The 25887-nt window shown below is 52.5% G+C and overlaps 9 protein-coding genes across 9 annotated transcripts; 6 read left to right on the top strand and 3 right to left on the bottom strand.

Moving 5' to 3' along the window:
- Nucleotides 1–1256: 1256 nt before the first annotated feature.
- On the top strand, nucleotides 1257–3683 carry Z517_01263 (aconitate hydratase, mitochondrial; the record flags this gene model as incomplete). The annotated part of the gene is made up of 1 exon (XM_013434224.1): nucleotides 1257–3683. The coding sequence occupies one exon, from the start codon at nucleotides 1257–1259 to the stop codon at nucleotides 3681–3683; it is 2427 nt and encodes an 808-aa protein (XP_013289678.1).
- A 406-nt stretch (nucleotides 3684–4089) lies between these two features.
- Z517_01262 (uncharacterized protein) lies at nucleotides 4090–4950 on the top strand (the record flags this gene model as incomplete). The annotated part of the gene is made up of 1 exon (XM_013434223.1): nucleotides 4090–4950. The coding sequence occupies one exon, from the start codon at nucleotides 4090–4092 to the stop codon at nucleotides 4948–4950; it is 861 nt and encodes a 286-aa protein (XP_013289677.1).
- Nucleotides 4951–7325: 2375 nt separating this feature from the next.
- Nucleotides 7326–8469, top strand: Z517_01261 (uncharacterized protein; the record flags this gene model as incomplete). The annotated part of the gene is made up of 3 exons (XM_013434222.1): nucleotides 7326–7575; nucleotides 7663–8020; nucleotides 8079–8469. The coding sequence occupies 3 exons, from the start codon at nucleotides 7326–7328 to the stop codon at nucleotides 8467–8469; spliced, it is 999 nt and encodes a 332-aa protein (XP_013289676.1).
- A 2114-nt stretch (nucleotides 8470–10583) lies between these two features.
- On the top strand, nucleotides 10584–11826 carry Z517_01260 (uncharacterized protein; the record flags this gene model as incomplete). Its single annotated transcript, XM_013434221.1, has 2 exons — nucleotides 10584–11511; nucleotides 11672–11826. The coding sequence occupies 2 exons, from the start codon at nucleotides 10584–10586 to the stop codon at nucleotides 11824–11826; spliced, it is 1083 nt and encodes a 360-aa protein (XP_013289675.1).
- Nucleotides 11827–13071: 1245 nt separating this feature from the next.
- Z517_01259 (uncharacterized protein) lies at nucleotides 13072–16144 on the bottom strand (the record flags this gene model as incomplete). The annotated part of the gene is made up of 5 exons (XM_013434220.1): nucleotides 13072–14514; nucleotides 14564–15454; nucleotides 15510–15729; nucleotides 15780–15877; nucleotides 15974–16144. 5 exons carry the CDS (start codon nucleotides 16142–16144, stop codon nucleotides 13072–13074), a joined length of 2823 nt encoding a protein of 940 aa, XP_013289674.1.
- A 545-nt stretch (nucleotides 16145–16689) lies between these two features.
- Z517_01258 (uncharacterized protein) lies at nucleotides 16690–17271 on the top strand (the record flags this gene model as incomplete). Its single annotated transcript, XM_013434219.1, has 1 exon — nucleotides 16690–17271. One exon carries the CDS (start codon nucleotides 16690–16692, stop codon nucleotides 17269–17271), a length of 582 nt encoding a protein of 193 aa, XP_013289673.1.
- Nucleotides 17272–17369: 98 nt separating this feature from the next.
- On the bottom strand, nucleotides 17370–19967 carry Z517_01257 (uncharacterized protein; the record flags this gene model as incomplete). Its single annotated transcript, XM_013434218.1, has 3 exons — nucleotides 17370–17984; nucleotides 18039–19805; nucleotides 19860–19967. 3 exons carry the CDS (start codon nucleotides 19965–19967, stop codon nucleotides 17370–17372), a joined length of 2490 nt encoding a protein of 829 aa, XP_013289672.1.
- A 656-nt stretch (nucleotides 19968–20623) lies between these two features.
- Nucleotides 20624–21960, top strand: Z517_01256 (uncharacterized protein; the record flags this gene model as incomplete). The annotated part of the gene is made up of 2 exons (XM_013434217.1): nucleotides 20624–21060; nucleotides 21117–21960. 2 exons carry the CDS (start codon nucleotides 20624–20626, stop codon nucleotides 21958–21960), a joined length of 1281 nt encoding a protein of 426 aa, XP_013289671.1.
- Nucleotides 21961–22713: 753 nt separating this feature from the next.
- Z517_01255 (uncharacterized protein) lies at nucleotides 22714–25076 on the bottom strand (the record flags this gene model as incomplete). The annotated part of the gene is made up of 2 exons (XM_013434216.1): nucleotides 22714–24767; nucleotides 24818–25076. 2 exons carry the CDS (start codon nucleotides 25074–25076, stop codon nucleotides 22714–22716), a joined length of 2313 nt encoding a protein of 770 aa, XP_013289670.1.
- Between the last annotated feature and the right edge of the window lie 811 nt (nucleotides 25077–25887).

Genomic DNA, 25887 nt, shown 5'->3' with positions numbered 1-25887 from the left:
GAATGGTCTTTGATTATCTTTTCTATGCCACCTTTCATTCTCTCTTGCCCTCAGATGTGACGAAGTCATCCCTTTATTCCAGGTAGCTTTTCCAAATATTTCTGCGCCAACTCGACTTCGGTTGCTCTTCAAATGGGCATCCAATTTCCACCCAGTACGAAGAGGGACTAGAGACTGTTGCCGCTCAGAACTTCCGACCTCTCCAGACAACTTGCCAACTAAAGGCAGCATTTCCCTTGCTTTACCATTCTACAGTATCGTAAAATTGAAGATGAGCTAGGGACGACTTTTACAAAATACAACCCATAGTAAACTCGAACAAAACTTGATGCAAACTCGTCATCCATGCGCCGAGACCTCGACACATCGTAAAGCCATAGACACTTGGGGTTCAAGGAGGTCCATTAGCAATTTCCTTGTACCTGCTGTGTACCTATACGAGAACAGGTGCAATATCCTCGCTCGTATCGCTAAGCAATCCTACAAATTTTCTTTCCAACCACTCTTCCGTCACTATAGAGACTCGTTTACCAGTACACTCGAGTGCCGCGGCTGTTTCTGCTACCTGTAGTTTCCAGATAACCCACCCTCCCTTTCACGCAGCCTCGTCACCTTTACAGCTTTATCTCGCCGCTACTGTCCTACCATTCTCTACCCACTTTAACTTGGCCATGTCGAGCATAGCCTTTGATTTATCCATACTTGTACATCCATGCTCTATAATGCAGACGCCAATGATGCATAAATGTATCGTCAGGTGCAGAACAAGGGCTATCAGGTGGTAACCCTGACCTTGTCGTCATCTAAATTTGCTCGTTCCCTGGTCGGCCGTTAGAATGTGGCACTCGTCCGGTGAACGTATCCCTGCTTAATAGTTCGGGATATTGAGAGGCTCCCGTTGATCCTTCAGGGACTACGAGTAGACGTGTATTTTGTCCGCTTCAGACAGACGCGCGCTGTGCTCCACAAAGTCTTCACCGATAGTACCGCTGACTTTCTAACATTCCGAGAGCGAACGTAATATTTGTACTCGAAACTTGTACTACGGTAATAGGTCTCATTGCTCCTGAGTCCAGATTGGGAAGGAGGAGTTCAAAGGCGACCAATAGAGCCAGAGCTGTTTGTGGTTACCGGATGCCAAGCCCTCGGCACAACTTCGGACCGGCAATGGGATTTTTTGCTCTCTCTATTTCCCCCTCCGAGCTCGGGGACACGCCTTTTTGCTGTCTATATTCCCCAGACAGCACTCACTCACGATGCCTGCCCTGTTACAACGAGTGCCATCTGCACGGGTCAGATGTCCCCTGGACTTGGGCTCTTGCTCTAGAGCACGGCAGTCATATCACCGCGGCTATGCAACCCTGCAGCACTCGCAGTCACCATTACGGCGGCGAGCTGCCGTGCCCCCTTACCAGAAAATTCTGAAGACCTTTGAAGATGTCAGAGATATTCTACCCCGCCAGAAGCTCACACTCGCTGAGAAAATCCTCTATTCCCACCTCGCCAACCCCTCCGAGTCTCTGTTGACCGGTACCGACAATGGCAAGAACATTCGGGGCAGAGCCAACCTCAAGCTCAAGCCCGACCGTGTCGCAATGCAGGATGCCTCTGCACAGATGGCCATCCTCCAATTCATGACATGCAATCTGCCCAGTACCGCCGTACCTGCCAGCATCCATTGCGACCATATGATTGTGGGAGAGAAAGGCGCAGACTTGGATCTACCCAACTCCATCGCGGGCAACAAGGAGGTGTTTGACTTTTTGGAATCTGCTGCAAAGAGATACGGGATCGAGTTCTGGCCACCCGGGGCAGGTATTATACATCAGTCGGTGCTGGAAAACTACGCTGCTCCTGGCTTGATGATGTTGGGAACGGACAGTCACACACCAAATGCCGGAGGCCTAGGTGCTATCGCAATAGGTGTGGGCGGAGCTGACGCAGTTGATGCTCTGGTTGATGCCCCTTGGGAGCTTAAGGCTCCAAAGATTCTGGGAGTCCGTCTAGAAGGCAAGCTCAGCGGGTGGACCTCACCAAAAGATGTTATTCTTCATCTGGCAGGCAGACTGACCGTTCGTGGTGGAACTGGATCTATCATCGAGTATTTCGGGCCAGGAGTTGACTCTCTGAGTTGCACAGGCATGGCCACGATTTGTAACATGGGGGCGGAAGTTGGGGCTACAACGTCGATTTTCCCTTTTACCGAGAACCATATTCCTTACTTGCAAGCCACGGGCCGAGATGCTATTGTCGATGCGGTCAAGGGCATCGCATATGGCTCGGAAAAACACAACTTCTTGCGGGCCGATCAGGGGGCCGAGTACGACCAAGAGATCACAATCAATCTGGCCTCGCTGGAGCCGCACATCAATGGCCCTTTCACACCCGATTTGTCTACCCCCCTTTCCAAATTTAAAGACGCAGTGAAGACCAACAACTGGCCTGATAGCTTCTCGGCCGGCTTGATTGGCAGTTGCACCAACAGCTCTTACGAGGACATGACCCGCGCACAGGACTTGGTCAAACAGGCACAGGCTGCTGGCTTGAAGCCCAAGGCTGATTTCTTCATCACGCCCGGAAGTGAACAGGTACGGGCTACCTTGGAGGAAAGCAAGACACTCGAAACATTCACCAACGCCGGTGGCACCGTCTTGGCCAACGCCTGCGGGCCGTGCATAGGACAATGGAAGCGAACTGATGGCGTCAAGAAGGGGCAAGACAACGCCATCATTTGCTCCTACAATCGCAATTTTCCGGGCCGGAATGATGGCAATCCCCGCACGATGAGCTTCCTTGCTTCACCGGAAATCGTCACCGCGATTTCCTACTCTGGGTCGACTTCTTTCAACCCCATCGTCGACGAGATCCCCTTGCCTTCTGGCGAGAAGTTCAAATTCGAGCCTCCCAAGGGGGCACAGCTTCCAGGTTCAGGCTTTGCTATTGGCAATCCTGCTTTCTATCCTTCCGCTGCGGAACCAGACCAAAGTGTGGAAGTTGTGGTGGACCCTGAGTCTGATCGACTAGCTATCTTGGAGCCATTCGAGCCTTTCCCAGAAGGCGAGCTGAAAGGGCTGAAAGTCCTGTACAAGGTCAAGGGTCAGTGCACGACAGATACGATTTCAGCGGCTGGACCTTGGCTCAAGTACAAAGGACACCTTCCTAACATTGCCGAAAACACTCTCATTGGTGCTGTGAACGCAGCGACCGGCGAGACAAATGTTGCGTATGACACTGACGGCTCCACGTCGTCTATCCCAGAACTTGCGAAGAAGTGGAAAGCAAATGGACAGAACTGGCTAGTAGTAGCCGAGGACAACTACGGCGAGGGATCTGCCAGAGAACATGCAGCTTTGCAACCACGGTATCTCGGAGGCCAGGTCATTCTAGCAAAGAGCTTTGCGCGTATCCACGAGACGAATCTCAAAAAACAGGGAGTAGTGCCCTTGACTTTTGTCAACAAGGAGGACTATGACCGCATCGATGCTTGCGACCACGTCGACACAGAAGGGCTATGGGATGTCCTGAAGAACGGAGGTCAAGGCGAGATCAACTTGAAGGTGACCAAGAAGAACGGAGAAACCTTCACGATCCCGGTCAATCATACTCTCAGTAAGGATCAGTGTGGCTTCGTTCTTGCAGGATCTGCGCTGAACCTGCTTGCGAAGCGGCAGAAGCATGATTGAATGTCACGACAGCTTCTATTCTACAGGACAATGCAACATTCTCTCACGACCATGCGGAGCCTCGTCAAGTCTGAAGAGACGGTCTTGGCGCCATGAGTTCTCCTGATTGGCCGTACGCAGCACCACATAAGGAAATTGAGGTCCTTCACCTTGATCCAATGTGGTCACAGGCGATATGCTCGTGTCACTGATGCGCCGATGTTGAGATTGTCGCTGGCGTGTGGCGATGCTGAGCGTTTTGAATTCTAAAACAGCTGGGCTGTTTGTCTTTGCCCAGGGACGCCTGCAGTGCGGGTTGGAAATGGAGGCGTCAATGGCAACCAAGAGACACGATCCTCTCATATAAGAATTGGTCACCTCGGTTGTGAGGACGGCAGCAATATCTGTCGGACAACCATCTGGAATCATGCTATCGTCTCTTGTCATTGCAGCAATCCTCCTCTTGGCTCAGCTGACGAATGCCTGGGGTGCACTTGGACACGAGACGATTGCATGGATAGCTCAATCATATGTCTCGTCTGCCACCAAAACAGCAGTCCAATCAATCCTAGGCTCGACGCAAGCCGACTATATGGCCAATGTCTCGACATGGGCTGATTCATACCGGTACACTAGTGGAGGTGGATGGTCTGCGCCACTTCATTACATCGACGCGAACGACAACCCACCCGAATCCTGCTCAGTGGACTTCAACCGTGACTGCGGTGAATCTGGATGCTCTGTTTCGGCCATTGTGAACTATACCTCAATATTGTTGGACGACAAATCCAAGGCGTCGACCAAGCTTGACGCCATGCGATTCGTCATTCATTTCGTTGGAGATCTGCACCAGCCTCTCCACGACGAAGCCATCGATGTGGGAGGAAACACCATCAACGTCACTTACGATGGCGAACATACCAATCTACACCATATTTGGGATACAGAAATTGTGGAGCAGTTAGCGGATGGCCAGGACGCCGAGGCATTTGGGAAGAACCTCACCGCCGCGATCGAGGCGGGTGACTACGGGTGGGACGCCAGCACTTGGCTGGATGGTATAAGTCTGAACGATACACAAACCACTGCCATGAGTTGGGCTAGTGAAGCGAATGGCTATGTGTGCACCGATGTCCTCGCTCCAGGTGTTGATGCGGTCGAACAAGGGGATCTGAGCAGCACTTACTACAAGGCGCACTATGATGTCGCGAGGATCCAGCTTGCCCGGGCTGGCTATAGATTGGGGGCCTGGTTGGATCTGATTTACACAGGCCAGACAAGCGGATGATGATGTGATCCAACTCTGGCTCTGGAATGAAACATAGCCCGGGAGATGTTTAAAACAATAGAAGCATTTGCCATGCCTGCCCATGGAGCCAAAATCGTACTCGTACTTGTACATACTGTAAATACCTTGTCGTGATCACTGTGGTTCTCGGGCTGCTGAATACCCGGAGGCGAGCGATGATAATAAAACCCACTCAATTGACAAATTGGCTCGTTGTACCAGGTACGCTGCAAGGTGGACGGAAAGTCCCGAGAAAGAATTTTGTTGCGTTTTGAGGGGGCCGTATCAATATGCAGGGATAGGCTTGTTTGGACGTCAGGCAGCCTCTTTCTTGTCTGTGTCTGCGTCTGTGTCCGTGTCATGGTGGTCATATGTCAACCTGCATGGGAGGGGGCCAGTGGCCACAACTCTACACGAGCCTTTTTAACACAACTTTTGTTCTCCTTCATCATCAGCAGTAGCATCATCAACATCAGCTGGGAGTGATGACTGCATGGGTTCCGGATCCTACCTCCTACTTGCCTAGGCCAACAACAACCCAATTGCCTCAGCCTTGCTGTGATCGAGGTCTTGGCTCCCCCATATGAGCTGCTCAGTGGTTTACTGAGGCCCAGAGGAGATTGGGTGGCAGGTCAATGCCTGTGAGAAGATGCTCGCGTGCTATGCTGCGATGTGCGGTACTCGTACTCGTTGTGGGCTGGGGCTGAGACTGGACTACCCGCATGGTGGGGTGTAGCACACAAGACTTTGAGCTGAAAACGCTCGTCAGGCTGAATAACTAACTGTGGAGAGGATTGTCGTGATGGACTCGGTTCCCAGTTGACGGGTGAAGGGGCCATGTTCGCGGGGCTGCTGCGGTGTCGTTCAGTAGCACAGAGACACAGTACCGGTACATGTACCAGTCCATCCAGTATGTAGCGAGAGGTGGAGGAGGAGGATCATGTTAGGCGGGCTACCTTTTTGTTATTTTTGAATTCAGCTCGACTCCATTCAGACGGCAATTCTGGCAAGTATGATAATTCCCAATACAGGGAATACGTGCGAAAAGGCAAAAAGGGACCCAAGGGATCCAACCCCAATGCAATGTGTTGTCATTATTATTCAGCTGCCGATCGACACGTGTGTACACCCAACCAAGTATGTATTACGAGTATACCTCGTACATTGTGCATGTGCATGCATAACCGAGAGGGAAGGGAGGAGCAAAAGCGACCTGAAGCGGCAATTCGGGGGCGCGCAAGGCAGATAACAGCCATGGCAATATACAAGTGGTGAAAATGGGAGAAATTATTTTCGGTTTCGGGTCAAATTTGCGAGACCCCATCTTGTCTGACGCGTTACAGTCGATCTATTCTGTATTCTGTGTGGAGGGAAGATGGCAAAGAAGTATAAAAGTAATCGGATGAGGGTGGATTGTATGCGTGTGCCGTGTTAAGGAGGAGTGAGTATATAGAGCTGGGCAGATTTTGACTTTTGCCCATCAAAGGGCCGCACCCAGCAACCAGCGACCAGCAACCACCGATCAGCGCATGATACATGATACGAGATACAGTACACTCGCAACTCAAACATTGATTGAACTCCTGCTGTATGAGGCTCTCGACTTGACCAGGTTTGTCCTTCTCAGCCCCTTTTCCCGGTCAATCCCTTCCACCTGCTCTTCTTCTTCTCCTGTTTCCCTTTTTGGGGGCCTTTGAAGGCAAGAGGCAAGGCTAAATTTGGCAAGCAAAGTCCGTCTGCCTTTGTGCCTCGTAGTGTCATTCGCTCTTGACTGTACGAGTACGAGGTACACATACGCACACACACCCTGATCGAGGGGATCGGAACCAAAGCTCGACACGAGGGCGAGAGCCAAATTCGGAAGCAACTCGTCTTTCTTCTTCTCAGCACCACCATCCACCAAATACTCTCCTCACCACAGCTTCACCCCCCACCTCGGGACCAAGCCTTGTACACGCATCCCACACTTCTATATACTAGAACTCCTTCACCATCGGTCACACTTTTCTGCCACAACATCGCGGCCTAGAGTTGTCTTTTGATGTGTCTTCCACACCTACGAGTCCGTCGCAGACCACCCGCCGCCTACGCTCCACCGTCAGCACTTTACTTAGCCTGACCCTCCGACTCTCATCCAATCCTCGGTCTGCTGTAAACAGTCCCCTTCTGTCGCGCGAGCCTGAGAGGCACTCCAACTCGTACGAATTGCGGCTCGATCAGCCCTTGGGAGAAAAACGATTCAGGCACACACACTTCACACACCTGTCCTAATTATTAGCAACGAGCCAAATCCTCGGTTACACCCCGGGTCCCCCCCCCCAAATAAACGCCACCACCCTGATCCTTCCCGCTTGGTTTTTCCTTCTCCAGCGGCCATGACGGCCTATTCGCAAGCTCCGCAGTCCACCCGCAATATCCTCATCATCGGCTCGACAGGCGTCATAGGCACATACATTACACGGGCGATCGTCGACGCACGGGAAAATTTTGAGCGAATATGTGTCTTGACCAGTGAAAGGACCCTGGTGGAAAAGGTGCAGGATATCGCAGCGTTGGAGGCATGGGGTGTCGAAATCTTCACGGGCCGGTTGGAGAGCGAGTCGGCGGTCAAGAGGGCGTATGAAGGTATGTTACACACTTGTCCACCCACGCCGAGACCGGCACGCTTGCAGCATGCGACTCTTGACTAACCTGCAACCCTCGCATAAATAGGCATTGACACCATTGTCTCCTGCGTCGGCCGTGGCGGTATTGAGAAGCAGATCAACCTAATCACCTGGGCCGAGCAAGTAGGCGTACGCCGCTTCTTCACCTCGGAATATGGCACCGACATCGAATACTGGCCCGAGTCGGCGCACGAGCCGCCTCACCAGCTCAAGTTGAAAGTCCGGGCACACATGAAGACGATGAAGAGGTTGGAACACACATACCTTGTCACGGGACCGTACAGCGACCTATACTTTGGCACGATGAAGGCACGACCCGAGCTGGGACAGTTTGACGTCAATGAGAAGAAGGCCATCCTGCTAGGAGACGGCGATGGACCCGTCAGTTTTACTGCCATGGCTGAGTATGGTTTCCCCAACTTCTCCCTAGTAGTCAGGCTGCTAACTAGTGCCGTGTCGCAGTGTTGGCAAATTCGTCGTCGCGGCGCTCATGAATCCCAACGCTTCTCGAAACACAACTCTCATAGTCCATTCGTTTACGGCCACGCCGCACGAAATCCTCGCTGAATACGAACGGCAGACGAACAGCAAGTGGGAGGTATCATACACGTCGCTGGAACGTCTAAAACAGATTGAAAAGGAGGAATACCAGGTCTACTCCCCATTGGCGACGGTGGTCACCCTGCGGCGGATATGGACCGAAGGCGGCACCTTGTACAAATATTACGACGAAACGATCCTAGGGCAGATTGAGACGGAGACGCTGGAGAGCCAAGTGGCAGTCAACATTCGGAAGCAACAAGAGGGCGAGGGGCATTTCCCGAGTCTGATGCGCAAGTTAAGTCTGTATTAATACGACGGTCGACAGGGATGTACAGGAGAGGGGGAGTTCAGTGGATGCATCATCACCATTTCTTTCTGGTCATGGCATAGGGATCGTGTTAATAGTCGCCTGAGGGCGCTGCAGAGCGTTTTTTGCCTCGAGTTGTACGGTGCTTAGCACTGCAAGTGTCGGAGATAAAGTGTGTATACATATACCCAAGTGCATGTTAAGCCCTAGCAAAGGAATATGGTCGCGTGTTGCTGGCTGGACCATATGATCTCATGGCCTCATGCCTCAATTGGTTATTGCAAGGCCCGATGATCGGCCCGCGCCTTGTATTAGCCGAGGCTCGAGCTTGAGCTTGGGCTGGAGCAGAGAGCGCACTTGACGTCGTATCGAAACCACGCCCTTGTTAGATAGTGATCATGATGATCTGCACCAAAGGGCGTTGGAAGGATCGCTCGCTTAAGTAGAGATATACGAGGACACAAGGGTCCAGGGGTTTGTTTAGGACCAATCGATCAATCACTACGAGGTACATTTTTCCCGGACTATTGGATTACCAGCTTACCGGGATGTAAGACGAGGGATATAGGACATAGGATATAGGATATAGAATTTAAAAGCATCAGACGGATTCCAGAAGGTAGATCCTCACAACCCGATCCGCACTTTGGCATTGTCCAAAGGGGGAGATGACTACTACCGTATCGAGGAGGTACCTAGGTCCTTTGCTCCGTACCTATGTATGTGCCTTGTCTGGTGTATTTGTCCTCGTGGATATGTAACTACGAGTTCTATGGCAGAGGGGAATGGGGGTTGTAATCAATGTCACTTTACTCGTGTTAAAAGTGGGAACGGGAGCCCCCCTCTCTCTTCCAGCACTGTACCTACTTACCTTGTACCGAGTGTAAGGTAACTTGTCGTTGTTAGGGCGCAACCAATCGCCACGCACGTAGCATTGGGGAAAAGAAAACCTCGCCTATTCGGATAAGTTTGTTGTATATTTATTTCCAATAACAATCAGCATGATTCCCCTCCCCTGCCATATTTTTACCCTTTTCCCATCTCTCCATATCTCCATATCTTTTATATATACCTGTATATTCTTAGAGAATTTATAGACCATTTTCTTTCTTCTTCTAGCGAGTACATACACTCCGCAATCCCTCGCTACTGCTCCTCCCGAGAGTCTTTTCTGCTGGACGGCTTGCGCGGTGGATACTAGATAAAGATAAGGGAGTCAACTCATCGGCACTTTTTTTCCTTCCTGCGATCCAAAAGAGTACAGAAAGAAGAAAAGAGATCGAGTCAAAACGAGGGCGGGGAAAGGAAACCGGACTTGCAAGGGTGTTGAGTTGGGTTGGCTGCTTGGCTTGGGATAGGAGTGAGATTGTTGGGCGTAGTCGTCCTCTTCCTCTCCCTGGTTTCTGGAGGGGGTCCTCGTTGGATTGGCTGCTGCCGAACACCTAGTAAGTCAGGGTGACGGACGGGATAAGGATATCGGTGAGGAGGACGCGGACGAGCACGCTCCGAGGTGCTATCTAGGTAAGAAGGAGGAAGGTTGGTTTGAGGGTCGGTCTTGATTGTCTCGACCGTCTTGCTTCTCTTGGAGACTTGAGGCGAAGACTGCAGACCTGGTATCCAGAGCTGATTGGGAGAAAGAGAGAGAGTCTGCGCGTGAAGGACTCGATAATTGACAAGGGCAAAAGCCAGTGAAGGACCTGAGGGAGAGAACCAACTTCACTCACGACTCTCTTGGCGAGCGAGCCGCATCTGTGATCAATACAGTCTCTGAAATCACTTCCTCGACTTATTGAATCCGAGTCGAGTCGTTGATGACTTGGACATTACCACTCTTCAGGACAACAGCGTTACCGCACACCGCGACGTCTTGCCTCAGACTCTCCTCCTTCAAGTGCAATCGCGCCTCAACAGTTTTCTCTGGCATCGGGTTTGTGGGCAACATCGGGACACACAGTAACTCACTGACAAACGGCAAGCCAGGATTCACTGCGGCAGATTCCTCGGTTCGAGTGACCTTCGCCACTAAGGCCAGAAGCTACAGTCCATCCGCACTCTCTCGTCCTCCCATCAGACCCTCGCAACACCTCCCTACCTCACCTCTAACTAGAACATTCGCCATGGCCACCAACGGCACGACCAACCCTCTCTTCACCCCCGGCCGCCTCCCTCCCGGCAAAGACAAGCACCACATCGTCGTCCTCGAGGGAATCCACGCAAAGATGCCCAGCTTCGACTTCCCCCACACCATCGACGTGCACCAACGTACGCCGCCGTCCGAGGTCGCCGAGCGCATCAAGGACGCCACCATCGTGATCGCCTGTGTCGTGCCCGTGACACCGAGCGACATGGACAAGGCCCCATACCTGGGCGTGCTGGCTGTCATGGCCGTGGGGATCCAGTGGGTGGACAAGCAGGACTGCGCGCGCCGCGGCGTCACCGTGACAAAGTGCCCCGCCGGCAACGTCGACGCCGTCACCGAGCATTTTTTCGGCCTGTACTTCGCGACCCGTAGACGCGTGGTGCAGGTGCACAAGACCATCACGGCGTCCAACGAGTGGGTCGAAAAGGGCACACTCACGAAACTGTGGCCCTCGGGTCCACCTTTGGGCTGTGGCCAGGAGACGCTGGGCATCATGGGCTACGGCACGCTGGGCACCCGGCTGGAGAAGCTCGCGCGGGCCATCGGCTTCGGCGAGGTATTGATCAGCGAGAGGAAGAACGCGACGACGGTCCGCCCCGGCAGGGTGTCCTTTGACCAAGTCCTCGAGCGGGCCACCGTGGTCGGCGTGTGTCTGCCCAAAGACCACGACACGATCGACCTGATTGGCGAAAAGGAGCTGCGCACCATGCGCAAAGACGCCATCATCATCAATGTCGCCCGCGGCGGAATCGTCAACGAACGCGCCCTCGCCCAGGCACTCAGGGAGGGCTGGATCGCGGGCGCGGCGACCGATGTCTTGGAAACAGAACCCTCAGGGCCGGGCATGAGTCCGCTGGTTCCAGACGTGGCCAAAGGGGAAGAAGAGGTGCCGAACTTGACCATTTGTAAGTCCTGTCTTGTGCCTTTACATCTCATTCCTTCCTTTCTCATCCTATTTCCCCTCCCATCTCCTCCACATTTATTCGCACCACGGTTTCATCCGTCGTGAGATGAGTTCTTGTACTGTATAGAGACTGACCACTCATCTCTTTCCCCCCCGAGCAGCCGCCCACATTGCATGGTTCACCCAGTCCACCATCCAGAATTACCAGCGTCTCCTCAAGGAAGGCATCGAGGGCTGGGTCAACGGCACGCTGCAGGAGTCGGCCGACAAAGTCCACCGGGTCGTCGTGGTGCATAATGGACGTATCTGGAACTGAGCGTGGCAATCCAACCTTTTTCCCTTGCTTCTATCGAGACCTTTCTCAATGTCGATATTACAGCACTGGACGTGACGAACTACGCGGATGAAGTGGTGTGGTGCTGTGCTGGACAGGTTCATTCCAAATCAATTCCCGGCTTCGAAGTGTATTGTACAGTGCGGAGCTGGTGGTGGTGGTGGTGGTGGTTGGGATGATGACAGTGACGATGGTAACGACGATATTTTCTGCATGTGAAAATGAAGCAGAGACGCCGTGGTGTAACCTTTTCCCTCACGCTTTGGTCCGAGGTCCTTATGAGATCTCTCGGGCTGCCCTCTCCGCAGTACTCTCCGCAGTAGTCTCAGCAAGGCTTCCTGTCTGGCTGGATAGATAGAGGGATAGATAGATAGATAGACACCTCTGGGATGCCTTTTTCCTGGCATACTGTCAAAGGGGTAATTTAGTTGATTATCCTACCAGGTCTCCTTACCTACTAATTCCCCCTTCCCTTATCCACAGCCTCCTCTCACGACCCAACTGACCTCCATAACAGGCCCGAGGGTGCTACAGTGCCGTGCATGATGTTCCCTGGTATATCCTTACCCAGGTCTATGGTAACTTTGTATATGTATGTATGTATATATGTATATATACATGTATATGCAAGTCTTTTATGCACTCGTACTCGTGCTCGTCCTTACCCATACTTAACTTGTACTTACATGTATGTACTCACCCACCTACCCACTCACCTAGCTTCTTTCTCGTAAATCCCACGGCGGAGAAAGAAGAACACAATATATCACAACGATACATTACATACCAGAGCAAATCATGACGTGACATGAAATATCATGCATGGACACCCGCGGGGCATTCATTCATTTTCGTTCTTTTATATAATCTCATTAAAGCTCTGTAACAGACACAGGCAGCACTGCAAAGCAGGAAGGGACAGCATGGCAAAGTAGCGTTTTTGTGTCTTTTTTTTTTGGTTCAGTTCTCGTCTTCATCTAATTTCATCCAAGCGTACCTCGTGCGTGCTACACTGGTCCATCCACCGACTCACTTCTTGGGGAGCACTTCCAACCATATGATAAAGTCGCCTTCGGCCTTCTGGCCAGGACAAGAGCGACAGAACCCGTATTGTCCAAACGGGTTAGTCTGCTTAGTACTCGTATAATGCCCGCCAGATTCCCAAGACTGTGCCTCTGTGAGTTGCAAAAGAGGGTGTTGAGCCAAAATACCATCCAAACGCTTCAATCATCTCACGTCCTGCATCTCAACGTCCCTGGTACCCGAAGCATTGTCCGTCTTCTGTACCTGTTGGGATGGATGAATTGAATTCATTTGCAAACCTCCTTCCACCCTCGTCTTCAACCCATTCTCGTTGCTCATCGAATCCGCCACACCAACAACCCTAGTATCTTCAACCTTAGCCTGCATCTCCGTTTGATTTTTGCCTTGAGGTGGACTACCCGAGACCTGGGACGGGCTGCGAGACTGTGCCGGAGGTTGAGATTGCTTACTCGGTGTCGGCACTGGTTCGGTAGAACTCATATTCCTCAACTGCTCCGGACTGGGTCGGAGGTTCTCAATGGGTGGAAGAACGGGCGTCCCGCTGACCAGTCGCTTTTCACCAGGATGTTGGCCAGGAGAGGAAGCAGTAATACCAGGAGTTCCGGCTGGAGAGATCGTTGGCTTGAAGGATGCGGACATTGGCGGGGAAGAAGATGGATTCGGGTTCTGGGGACTGCCAGCCGGGGGTGGTTGAAAGGGCCCAGGGGTCTGTTGCTTCTTAGGCGAAAGTCCCGAGAGAGCGTAGGTCGGAGCTCGTGAGATGGGTGTTTGAGCGGGTTGGGATTGATGTTGAGAGGATGGGCGAGGAGTGCTCTGCAACTGGATGGATGCTCCATTGGCAGGGCTAAAGACCCCATTCGTGGCCTGTTGAGGGAACTGGAGCGACTTCTGTGGTATGCCTGCCACGGGGCCGACGTCCATATTGCCCTGAGTAGGTGATATTGTAGGACGATTGATCACAGGGGAAGGGAGGCGTCCGCTGTTTGACACTATGTGAGGGCCGGAGTTTTGTGGTGGGTGTTTAGGAAGAGGCGAGGGCGCCAATGGTCTTTGTCCAGCAGGATTTTGGTAGGTATGTTGAGTACCGTTGTAGAATGAATAGTTCCCTTGACCCTGGAGCGGTGGGCTTCTAGCCGTGCCATTGCTCATTCCGGGAGGGTAAGGGTGAATAGGACGCATGGTCTGTCGGGGGTTTGCTGATGCCAGCTGCTGATGAGCCTGACCGGACATTTGCTGTGAAGGGCCCAAGTACTGCTGGAAATGGAGACCATTCATCTGTATGGGTTGAGGAAATGGAGAGGGACTGGCCATCTGATTTGGAGGTGAACGTTGCTGACCGTTCGTCAGTCTCCCCTGGCCTGGTGACTGAGGAGTGTAATGTGTGGGAATCTCAACGACCGACTTGGACGTGGCAGGGGCTGGACTTGGTGGAACTGGCGAGGACGATGTGCCAACACGGAACTTGAGGGAAATCTTGGGCCTCTTTGCATCTTCTTCCTTACGCCTGCAATCTTTACAGACGAAGTGAAAGTCTTTCTTTTCCGCTGCCGGTTCGGAGATGCCCAGACATTTGCTGTGCTGCCAGACGTTGCACCTCTCACACGAGATACTGTGAGAGCCGTCGTCCTAGACCTTGATTAGCTGCCGATGAGGATATCTCCACGGTCGTACTCACAAAGTTCTTGCCGTATTTTCCGCACCCGGAGCAATCAAAGGTCCAGTCCTCTTCGGCCTCGAGATCCTCCAGCTCCTTCTTGTTCCGCTCCATTCGTTGCTTAAGGGCCCGATCAGACCCTCTGGCCTCGCCTTCCTCAATACGCTTCTGCTCGAGCTCGTCTCTAGCGAGTTCCTCTTCCTTGAGCAGTCTCTTGAGCTCGCGATCCTTGATACGTTGTTCTCGGGTCATCATGCGATACTGTCTTTCTTGTTCCATCTTCTCTTGTCTCTCCTGCTCACGGCGGGCGGCAGCCAGGTCAGCTTGTCTCTTCTTTTCGGCCTCGGCTTGCTCGGCCTCTTTCTTCTCTCGTTCTTGCTTGTCTGCCAATCGACTAGATCGCTTTGCGCCGACCATCCTCTCCATCAACATTAGTTCCCTCTCACGGCGCTCTATCTTGCGACGTTGTTTCTCCTCGGCGGCTTCAATAATAGGCACAACCTCCTCTATCAGTCGGTCTCGCAGAGCCTTTTCGTTGGGGTCCTTCGATTTCTTCAGCGATTCGCAGAAATCCTGATAATCGCCAAGAGTGATGCAGAGGCATTCCCACTTGAAACCACCAAAGGTGTCGACCTCCCAGGCCTCGAGCTTTTTCTCCTCAACGCCTTCTGCCTCAATGTTCTCCTCATTATCTTCTTCGACATCGCTGGATTCTGCTGCTGCAGCTGCTTCGGCTTCCAACTTTCTCCGCTTGCTCTCACGTCGTCTGGCAGCGATCGCTTTCTTGGAATTTGCTTTGGGTTTTGCCTTTGGAGCTCGCGGCAACGGAGGCTCAGTCCGTCGATAGAATCGATTATCATCGAGGAGGTAGTACTGGCGGTCATGTCGGTCGTAGCCAAACTCTTCAATGCGCTGTTCGGCGAGATGTGAGAATCTGCGATGTACATGCTCTGCGGGGGAAACTTACCCATTCGGTCTGATCAGCTTCGCGCGGATGTTCTATCATCTTTTCCCTCATACGGTCGGGATTCCAAAACGTCCATATCGTAAGCTGGTGGAGAATTCGGATCTTTGTGAAGATGTCGAAGTCTCGAAACCGCTTTGGCTCTTCAGCATCACCGTAGGGGTTCAGATGAGGGGCCTTGGCCAGATACTGTCGGCGTGTGTATTCATCCCAGATATCGTAACTGCATCTGAGTTAGCGATGTGCAAAGCGAGGCGAGCAGGGTTGTCAGACTTTAGACCCCTATGGGATGAGATCCATTTGAGGAGGGTGAGGCCGATCTCTTCAAGTTTGTCCGAATAACCTGGCTTCAGACATTCATTCTCAAAGTCCTGCAGAACAATATTTAGCGAATCCGTGCATCAGAAACACTCCGCCGCGAATCCGTCGCCGTCAATCCATATAGACAGGGGGAGAGGAGGGCGCACCTCGATGTCAAAGTCCTCGTCAATCTTCAGAACCTTGCCAAAGAAGAAGATGAACTGCATGACGGAGGCGAATTCCCACATATTCCGTATCCTCTGGAGGAGAGAGGGTTCCTGCTTCTTCTCTTCAACTTCTGAGACCTCCATCTCGTCTCTGGTTCGTTTTCGCGGCATGGTGGAAGGGGGCGTGCGCGAGACGACGAGGGGGTGGAGACCAGGGGAGAGTGTTCACGCGGCCTTGAAGCTTTCTGCTCCCATCTAGGGGAGTGGTAGAATGTATCGACGCGCTGGAGAGGGTGGTGGTTGAATATTGGTTGCCAGATGCGATGCGACTGAACAAGTTCTTTTTGGACTGGGGAACGCGGGAATGCTAGTGAAAGGCGAGCCGCGCGACTTTCTAAGAGGCACCGCATGAGGTAGTCACGTAAGTGCTGCGTGAGGCCAAGGCGGAAAATCTGTTGTTCCATATTCCGGAGTAAAATGTGACGACCTCCCTTGTCCAAGCGGGGCCATTGGTGAGGCACCAGGACAAAAGATGTTGAGAGATTAAGAAGTCTAATCTTTTGTTGTTGCAAAGGCTGATATCAAGACGCTCCTTACAATCCCCTTGATGATACTCGGCGTTCTTTACTTGTGGTTCAAAATGAGATACCCATTTCTGGGCTGAAGGAAAATGTGGTGATCATTACCCGGTACCAACGAACCCCCCAACCCCCGAAATGGCATATGGTGCAACTGGACAGCCACAGCCATCGCACGAAGACCTCCCAGAATCAGTGTTCAAGAAGAGCTACAACTTCCCACCTTTCTTCAGCCCGCAGCCCACCTCTCTGACCCGGCAAGCTCAACTGAAAAAATGGTCCGAGTTCATCCAGCGCTATTGCCGCCACTACCGTCTTTTCCAGCTCTCCATCATTGACACCCTTCAGAGCCCTCTGTTCTACAACGCGAGGCTGAAAAAGGGTCTGAGTCTGAAAGATGCCAAGGCTGTGATAGAGTATATGGCCAGCAAGGACGGTGACGAGAGGGCCGAATGGCGCGGGCCCGAGAAGGCCGTGGCCTGGATTTGGTGGCGGAAACCCGAGGAATGGGCGACCCTGATTGTTAACTGGGTTGAAGAAACCGGTCAGAAAGGCACGGTTTTGACGCTCTATGAGTTGGTCCAGGGCGAAACGACAGAGAAGCAGGAGTTCTATGGCCTGGATACGGAAGTGCTGCAGAAGAGCCTTAACACGCTGGTAAAGAAGGGAAAGGCGCAAGTTTTCGGAACAGAGGATCAGCAAGGTGTCAAATTCTTCTGAATGGTATTCAACAGACAAAGCAATCCGTTCCGGCTATGGTTCCAAGGCAAGAGTCGTTTCATTTGCTTCATCAGACAGCATCATCACATTTCGCAGCCCTACAGCTCGTACACTTTTGTCGGCTGTATCTCCTGAGACATTGCAGTCTCCAGTAGCCAATCTGACGTCACTATTTTCGGTACTTTCCGACTGCCTTCAGCCATCTCCCTGAAACGTGACCACATGCCGTGGTTTTCCTTCCCGTTGTCGCTAAGCAGATATACGTCGTGGTTCTCTTCGGTATCCGTAGACAGTTCGCTGTCTGCTCGTCCGGATGGAACCATTGTTCCTTTGCGATTCTTCCACAGCATACAGCGGCCCCCGTTGGCTGCCACAATGGTTTTGAATATGTCAAAGCCCCCATGGATATTCTCCATGCAGTAGATAGAGCGGCCTTGGAGAAGTCGGTTCGCGTTCTTCTTCGCCCGCTGTCGAGATTTGTCAAGAGACAGTTGAAACTTCTTTTCATTTTCTTTGTCGCGCAGCTTGAACTTGTCTGGATTGAGTAATTTGTCCTCAGCGAGACACGCATCAATAAAGTCTGTCGAGATGACCAAGGGCGCGTAAGCGAGAGCAGTCACAAATTTCTGAGTCCGTACAATGTTGGGAGCTGCAAGATGTGTGGCTTTGCTGGCGTCGGTAGTGATGAGTATCCCTAGGTCGCGAAGTTGTTTCTATAGCGCCGTTAGCAGAAGGACTACAGGATATAGATGCAGAAATACGCTTACCTTGTCACGATCTTCGCCTTTGCTATTATTGAGCCATTTCTTGTACCCAGACACCACAAGTCGAATTGTAGGTGCATCTTCACGTTTGATCTTTTTCGCATCGCTGTCATCTGACGTGTCGGCATCATCCACTTCCTCCATCGATCTTTTCCGACCCAGTTGGACACGATCTGGATCTGATTTGCGTCGCCCGCCATAGAGGACCCCACCCTTTCGTTTGGTCTCCTTGTTGAAAAGGAGAATGTCCTCGGCTTGCACTTGCAAACGAGACACTGCAACTTCTTTGGACTTGCGGCTGTGTGTTGTTGGGGGTGTAATGTTCTCTTTCCCAGATGCGATGAATCTGGGGGTCACTGGGGTCTGGGGTTTCTGCTTGGGACCATCGGAGGCCGATTTGGTGACTTGTTCGCCCTTGGTCCTCCTAACCGACGATGGCTGGTGGACCTCACCTGCTCCGTTCTCTATTGGCTTGTTATCGGCGACGTCCGTCATCTCGGTGTCGACGTCAGAAAAGAAATGTTCTTCGAGGACGTTGCGGTCCAGTTGAGTGTACCCGACAACATCGCTCAGGTTTGTACGCTGGGGAAAGTGGGTGTATCGCCTGTCGGTCACACTTTGCATCTTCCATCGTGCATAGCTCTCTTCCAACCAGAGGTGGTTGACAATGTGAACCCCCCATTCTTTTGCAGCTGCGCACTTCTCACTCTGGTCGTGGGCGGTGATAAGATGTGTATTGTCCTGCTTGAGGGTTTTGGTGCATTTAGCACCAGTGGCGATGATGAGGTTTTCAAGATACGTTCTCGCTTCCCCACTATAGTTTGAGAGACTGATGACCAGCCCGGGAAAACCTGGGAGGCCTTCTCTGGCAACGGGATAGTGTAACATGCGGCGCGTCGGCGATGTCCACTGGTCAGTCTGTATCAAGAAATAGAGCCAGGACAGATTCCCAACATCTTTTCCTGCCTTCGAGGCGATCTTGTAATCTGTCCCTTCCCGATACTTGCAGATATACATATCGGCCCTGGACACGGATTTTGTGACCGTCCCTCCTCCAGCAGTTACGAGCCCCTCCAGAGTCTCACGAAGATATCTGCCAATGCCCAGATCAGTCGCCAGCATGATGGCTTTCTTCTTGAAGACGTTTTGTAGCTCCCGCGGTGGGTTAGGATCTTGTTTCAATTGTATAGGGTCAGGGTGTGCAGCTCCATTCACTTGATTCTTCCGCTTTGCAACAGGGATCCTGCCAACAGCCGGTTCCAGGATTTCTGGATTTGGAAATTGATAAGGTTGTTCATCAATCTTTCTTCCTAGTTTCAAACAATCATCCACCCAGTGGGGTAAGACAACTTTGACGGCAAGCTGCTTCTTTGTAGCGATTGCGACAGATTCCGAATCCATAGACAGCGCAATTATGTGAGTTATTTGACTTGTGAGTCTCGAAGAGAACAATCCCCCCATAGCCAATATTCCGCCAGCTATCGCATCGGCATCGCCCTGCGGCAAGTCGCCAACACATGCCACTACATCGGACATGAAGTAACGAGGATCGGCGCAATATTGACGTGGGTTGAGGAGTTTACTTTTCGCGAGTGAGTGTTCATACCAGGTGGGCTTGACGACAGGAATCAGAGCATCGACGCAGGAGATATAGTCGGGAAAGTCGGAGGTGGTAGAGATGACATGGGTAATGTCTCGTAGGTCCAGGCGATGTTCGGGATACTGGTCAATCACAACCTTGCCGTGGTGCAGTCTCAGGGCGGAAGCCAACTACTTTGGTCAGTGGACGTTGCTCGAAACGTTGGACTGCGGTATAGTACATACGGATTCGGCATCTTTCTCTGGAAGGGTAGCAGAGCGAACGATCGCAATGCTGCACTGGGCGAATAGACCCTGCTTAGTGTCTGCTCCCCCAGGCCGATCGTTGTCCATGTTGGCGATAGCAGATGTGGGAGTGCCAACGAATCTACGAAAACACAACAGCACAGCCGTTCAGAGGGTGGCGTTCTCGTGAATTAAAGATAGTCGCATTATTTCGTGAGTGAAACTGCGAGAATGTGGCGGTTGTTGTCTCGTACCACGTTCGCCATCTTTCTTCGCGCACTTTGACGCGCTTTCTCGAAGCGCGTCTCTTAATTGGCGGTCAGACGGAAATAAATTAGACGCGCCCCATCACGTGCACGTCAGAGTGGCAGAGAGGCTAGAAGCCTTGCCGTACCTCTCTCCATTCTCGTCTTACTCTTTGCTCACCTCGCCAACGGGAATAAAACCCCTACAAGCACTGATATGTCGAGATCTCAAGACCACTTCATGATTACTGACGAGAACCTACACTTTCCGGACGGATCGGGGACTGGTTGACTCTCTCCTCGCGTTTAGTGGTTCCGGCCCGAGATGTAGCCAGAACCTCGGCAAGTTTTCCAATCGCAATGGTGCGGCGCCACATGGACCTCATGGTCGACGGGATGCCACGCATCTCAGTCTAGCACCGTCACTGGATGAAACTCATCTTAATGGCTAAACATATCTTCATGTCAACATAGAACCGCCATCGGGATCCCGAAGGAATACAGACCCATTTCCTGAAAATGTCGTCCTTCCACATCGTCGAGCACACGATTCCCTGTCAGCATATTCGAGAGTATCCCCGAGCTACGGCTGGCGCTCAGGAAGATGTGTTGCATCTGGCGGTGAAACAGTATATACCGAAAGACAATCCGAACCCGCAGCCTGGAGATGTCACGATCATCGGCGCACATGCAAATGGGTTCCCCAAAGAGCTGTACGAGCCACTGTGGGATGATATACATGCTCAGTCACAAAGACATGGCTTTCGTATAAGGAGCATATGGATTGCCGATGTTGCACAGCAGGGTCACAGCAGCGTTCTGAATGAACAACTGCTTGGGAATGACCCTGCCTGGAATGATCACCCGAGAGATCTACTACACATGATCAATCTGAAGCGAGACCAGATGCCACGGCCGATCATAGGTATCGGCCATTCAATGGGCGGGAATCACTTGTATGGCTCGAGCTCTGACGTCTCAGGTCTACTTGCGCTGACTTTTCTTTTTATAGAGTCAATCTTGCGTACCATCACCCCCGTCTTCTCACCACTCTAGTCCTCATCGATCCTGTAATCCAAGTTTATTCGTCTGTCGCTCCAACAGCGGGTCCTAACCCGGCACGTTTGTCCACATTCCGCCGTGATGTCTGGCCTTCGCGCGAAGAGGCTGCAAAGTCATTCAAAAAGAGCAAGTTTTATCAAGCCTGGGATCCTCGCGTACTAGATCGATGGGTGAAATACGGACTGAGAGATATGCCAACTTTGCTTCAACCGGACGGCACAAAGAATAACGATGGGTCGCCCAAGGTAACATTAACAACCCCGGTCTCCCACGAAGTCTTCACTTTCCTTCGGCCGAATTTCGAGGGATACGGATACAACGGCCGCCCCGTAAATCGGAAAACTCACCCAGACCTGAACCCTGCCTTGCCAGCAATCTATCCTTTCTATCGCGCCGAGGGGCCCCAGACCTTCTTCCGCCTCGAAGAACTCCGGCCGTCCGTGCTCTACGTCTTTGGTGGGAAATCCGACGTCGGCACGCCCGACGCTTGCAAGGCAAAAATGGATCATACGGGTGTCGGCGTTGGAGGCAGCGGAGGCGTTCCCGCAGGAAGAGTCCGGAGTGTGCTCTTCGAAGACCTTGGCCATCTCATCGCCATGGAGGCAGTAGACCGGACGGCGAAGTCGGCATGCGACTGGATCGGACACGAGATGAAGATCTGGCGTGAGGACGAGGAAGAGCACAACCGAACCTGGAAGAACAAGAGCCTGGTGGAGAAGCAGAGCATCGATGACACGTGGAGGAAGATGATAGGCGGGCCATACGAGAAGAAGCCCAATGGCCCGAAGCTGTGATCAACGTTCGGAACACATCTCGAGTCTTGCCCTCCATGCCGGGGGCCGCAGTGATGAAATAAATTTGAGCAAGCCACGGAGACAGCCAGAGTTGGGTTTTCTTGGTGTCTCTCGCAAGGGAGAGGGAGACCCCTACCACGTACTTGCCGTCCAGGAACCACGACTATGCCTCTCCACCTCACATTGATGGCAAAACAGGAGAATCCGGTCCTTGATGAACGCATATTCGCCGAACCACGCCACGATATTCCCGGAACCAAAGAAAGACAAAGATCATGAGATATACTGTACGAGACACCTTCTGTAGATACAGTACACGCTATATTCATACATGATATATAGATTTTAGAATCTGTCTGTACTCGGTACGTGGTATATTCGATTCTATTTACCTAGGTTGCCAGGCACAGGACCTATATACGTTACCCCAGGATGACTAGATGCACCAACAAGCACGCCACGAAATATGAATGCGAATCCTGAAAATTGACTGCGCTGTTACAAAGGCTTCTGGGTAATGTGTGTAGATTGGGTTCAGAGTCAATCGATCATAGATTTGCATAAAATCTACATATCTGCCCTCTCTATCTCTCCTCGCCTATATGTATACACTGTAGACGGTATATATGTACATATGTATGTATCTATGTGTGTAGTAGCATACAATTCAACACGAAAAATGGACTTGGTGGGAATCACCTGCTGGATCGTTCATTGGAATCATCACAAATACCGTGACTCGCCTCTCTACAACTAAATGCTCATCCTGCGTTTCGTCCACTGTGATCTCGATCTGGAGACGTTGCCCGCGTGGGCTTCGTTGCCAGATCTATCCGATCTGTCCGCCTCGTCCCCGCGGCCAGTGGACAGGAGCGGCTCCTTCTCCTCTTCTCCTCTCAGAGGATGGACGCCGTCGTATCGCCCCTCGGGCATGCGTCCTCTTCTGTATCCGAGACCTTCGGTCTCCTCGATGATGTCGAGGTGTCGTATCCTGTCGTCGTTGTCGTCGGTGCCGATGCCGTTGGCGCCGAGTCCGGGATTCCTCGGGTCCCGAACGCCGTAGATGACGCGTATGTTGCCCAGCCGTTCGGCGATCTCGTCTCCGGTCAAGAGACAGCCCGTGTCGCCGAGTTTGTCGACAATGGGCCTCAACAGCCGCGCCATGCTCAGGTGGCTGGTGTCCTTGATGATGGCCTTGTCGGCGAGCAGGAGGACCGCGAGGAGCACCAGGCCCTGCGCTACGGGGATGCCGCTCAGGATCGAGCCGGCGTAGCGCCACTCGACATCGATGACTTGGGCCGGCGCGGGACCGACGCCCGTCACGTTGAGTCGTGGCCCGTTGGAGTCGATGGCCGCGATGGCCCCCGCCGTGAACTTCATCACCAGCAGCGCCATGCCCTCGGCCGTCAGGTTGCCCGGCGGACTCCATTGGCTGGACGCCGGGTACCCCACCATCTGTAGGTTGGTCTCCTCCGAGGTCGAGGAGGAGTTGTCGCCGCTTGCCATCAACACGCCAGACCAGCCGATCGCCCCGGCCAGGACCTGAGCTTCCGTGTCGGCGATCCGGTAATGTTCGGGTGTGGGATACAGATCGGCGTTGTCCACATGGGAGACGGTGGATAGACAGCTCCAGAACCGCGGCTCCGGAACACTGGTCGAGGAATTGTCCGCACTTTGAAGGGCATAGATCTGAATGCATCGAGGGCCGCAGTCACTCGTCATATTCGACATCCAGGTTGTGGCGCCTGTAGATACATCGGGGATGCTCCACGTGTGTTCTTTCCCGTTTCCATCCACCCAAGTCACGTCCGCGGCGATCGAGGCGTTGTCCGTCTGGAAGCCCGCGTAGCCACCGTACGTGATGGGAAACGATTGGCACGTCGCAGTAGTGTTCACGGTGCGGCGAGTCACGGCAGTCAAGCCCAACGAAAGCGGCGAACGGTCAATGAAGCGATACCAGTACTGGCTTCCGTCTGTGTAGATGGACTGCTCCATGCCCAAGTATTCATCGAAGGGGATCGTCAACACAGGGAAGTCCTGGCCAGTGATGCCCCATTCATTCGCGGTAGCTGTTTCTGCCAGGAGAGATTGCACTGTATCATGGTTTCCAGCGTAAAGAGCCGTAGTCCGGGAGTTGCCGATGTACGAAAGGTCCGCTATACTAACATTTCCATAGGTCGGGCGCACAAAGCGAGAACTGACATCGGTCGAGTAGGTCAAACCTAACAAGGCGGTGAATATCTGGACAGCGATGTTGATCAGCAACCAGATCGCGGCAAGAACCTGCGTCTTGTTCGGTAGAAGCCTCCCACGGGTGCGTCCAGCCCAGATCAGGCGGAATACTTGGGTCTGACTATCGCAGTTCAAGAGAAGCTCGAAATCCTGGAGCGTGCGATACCCCGACGCCAGGAAGCGCCAACGCATCATCTGTGCGTAGCCACCTAACGAGGACGCGAGGTTCAGACCCAGGCATAGTGATAATCCGGTCATCAAGGCGTTAAAGATTTCTTTCCGCGCGGTGCTCAAACCAGTTACTACAGTGGAAAAGCCATAGAGACAACTTGCCATCGCTGCGCAAATACCGGCAGTGATGAGCCATTGGACACTGCTGTTCATAAACAGTCGCCGCCGTTGTCGTCGATAGTCGAAATAGCGGACTGTGTTGGAAGGGGCTAAGCCTGAGCCATATTTCTCGGGCAGTCCATGCTCCCACGGTGCTGCTATCGCTGGGACGCTGAAATGAGAGACAGCATAGTCCCGGATAGAAGAGGCAACTCTGTATAACGAGTTGCTTGTTCTCCGACGTCCTGTAACTGTGTCAGCCTTTCCGCAGCAGACAAATCCAAATCCACCTTACTCGGAGGCCGACTTCCGTCCAGAGCGCCATAAGCGATATCATCCGTCGACTTGCTCGAAATGTGTCGATCACCAACTTTGGCCCATTCCTTCTTCGAGTGTCTGTCCGCATCATGGTCGCTGGGCGAGCTTCCCGGCAGAGGGGAAAAGGCAGAATCTGGAATGATGTTGGAAAATTGTAGAGGCTCTTCGGAGATCGGGCTGTCCGTCAGCTGAGAGCCCCCGAAAGGATTGAACTTGGCATATCGTGAGCTTGGCATGTTGGATTTCTGTAGGAGAAGTCGATTAATCTTCCATCCTGCTTAGAACTGGAAAAGTTGTGGGCTGAAGGAATATCTTGATGATGGGGATCGTCAATATCGAGAAAGAGTGAGCTGTACCAAGAATATATTATGGAGAAGACGGATCTAGGGTCGGTTTCACCCGACGAAGTGGGAAACAACAGAGTAGTAGTAAAGAGCAAAGTAAGCAGATGAAGTCGCAAGTTGGGCAAGCTACCTCTCTTGCTCCTTACCTCACTTGTCAAGGCGACGCGGCGAAGACCCAGCTCTTCCATCCATGCCATCCTTCCTTAGGGCGCCTGGGGGAGTCAAGGAGCGTTTCGCTCAATATCCGTGGGCCTGGGTCGAGAAGGATCGCGCCGTGTCTGGGATGGAGTCGTGGTGTGAGTGTTAAGCGTGGATTATTCACCGGCGACCCACCAAGGATTGAGCATTTGGTGCAACAAGAGCCGCCCAGGTTTGCTCCATAGTCTGTTCCATCGAGAAGACACTGGGTTGACTAGTGTGTGTGACAGGAACCCTGAGTGCCTCGTACTCGTAGGGTTTATCGAAGCAATGCCATGAAAAGTCCCGTGCCGTACAGAGACAGTCGTTGATGAGGAAGAAGAGGCAGCATCCTCGGCCAAGGCGAGCGCCTCGAGGCAACGGTTTACTGATCATTTCCCAAAAGTACGAGTGTACCTGACTTGTATGCCGAGTGTCTTGAACGGATGGGTCGCTGATGTGGTTCAACCGAGATCCAGTGGACATGACCTCTCGTTTTCACCCGAAGGATTTGGGGGCTATTATT

This window comes from Fonsecaea pedrosoi, assembly GCF_000835455.1.
Source record: "Fonsecaea pedrosoi CBS 271.37 unplaced genomic scaffold supercont1.1, whole genome shotgun sequence".
Lineage (NCBI taxonomy): Eukaryota > Fungi > Ascomycota > Eurotiomycetes > Chaetothyriales > Herpotrichiellaceae > Fonsecaea > Fonsecaea pedrosoi.
This window is presented reverse-complemented; position numbering and strand designations above follow the sequence as displayed.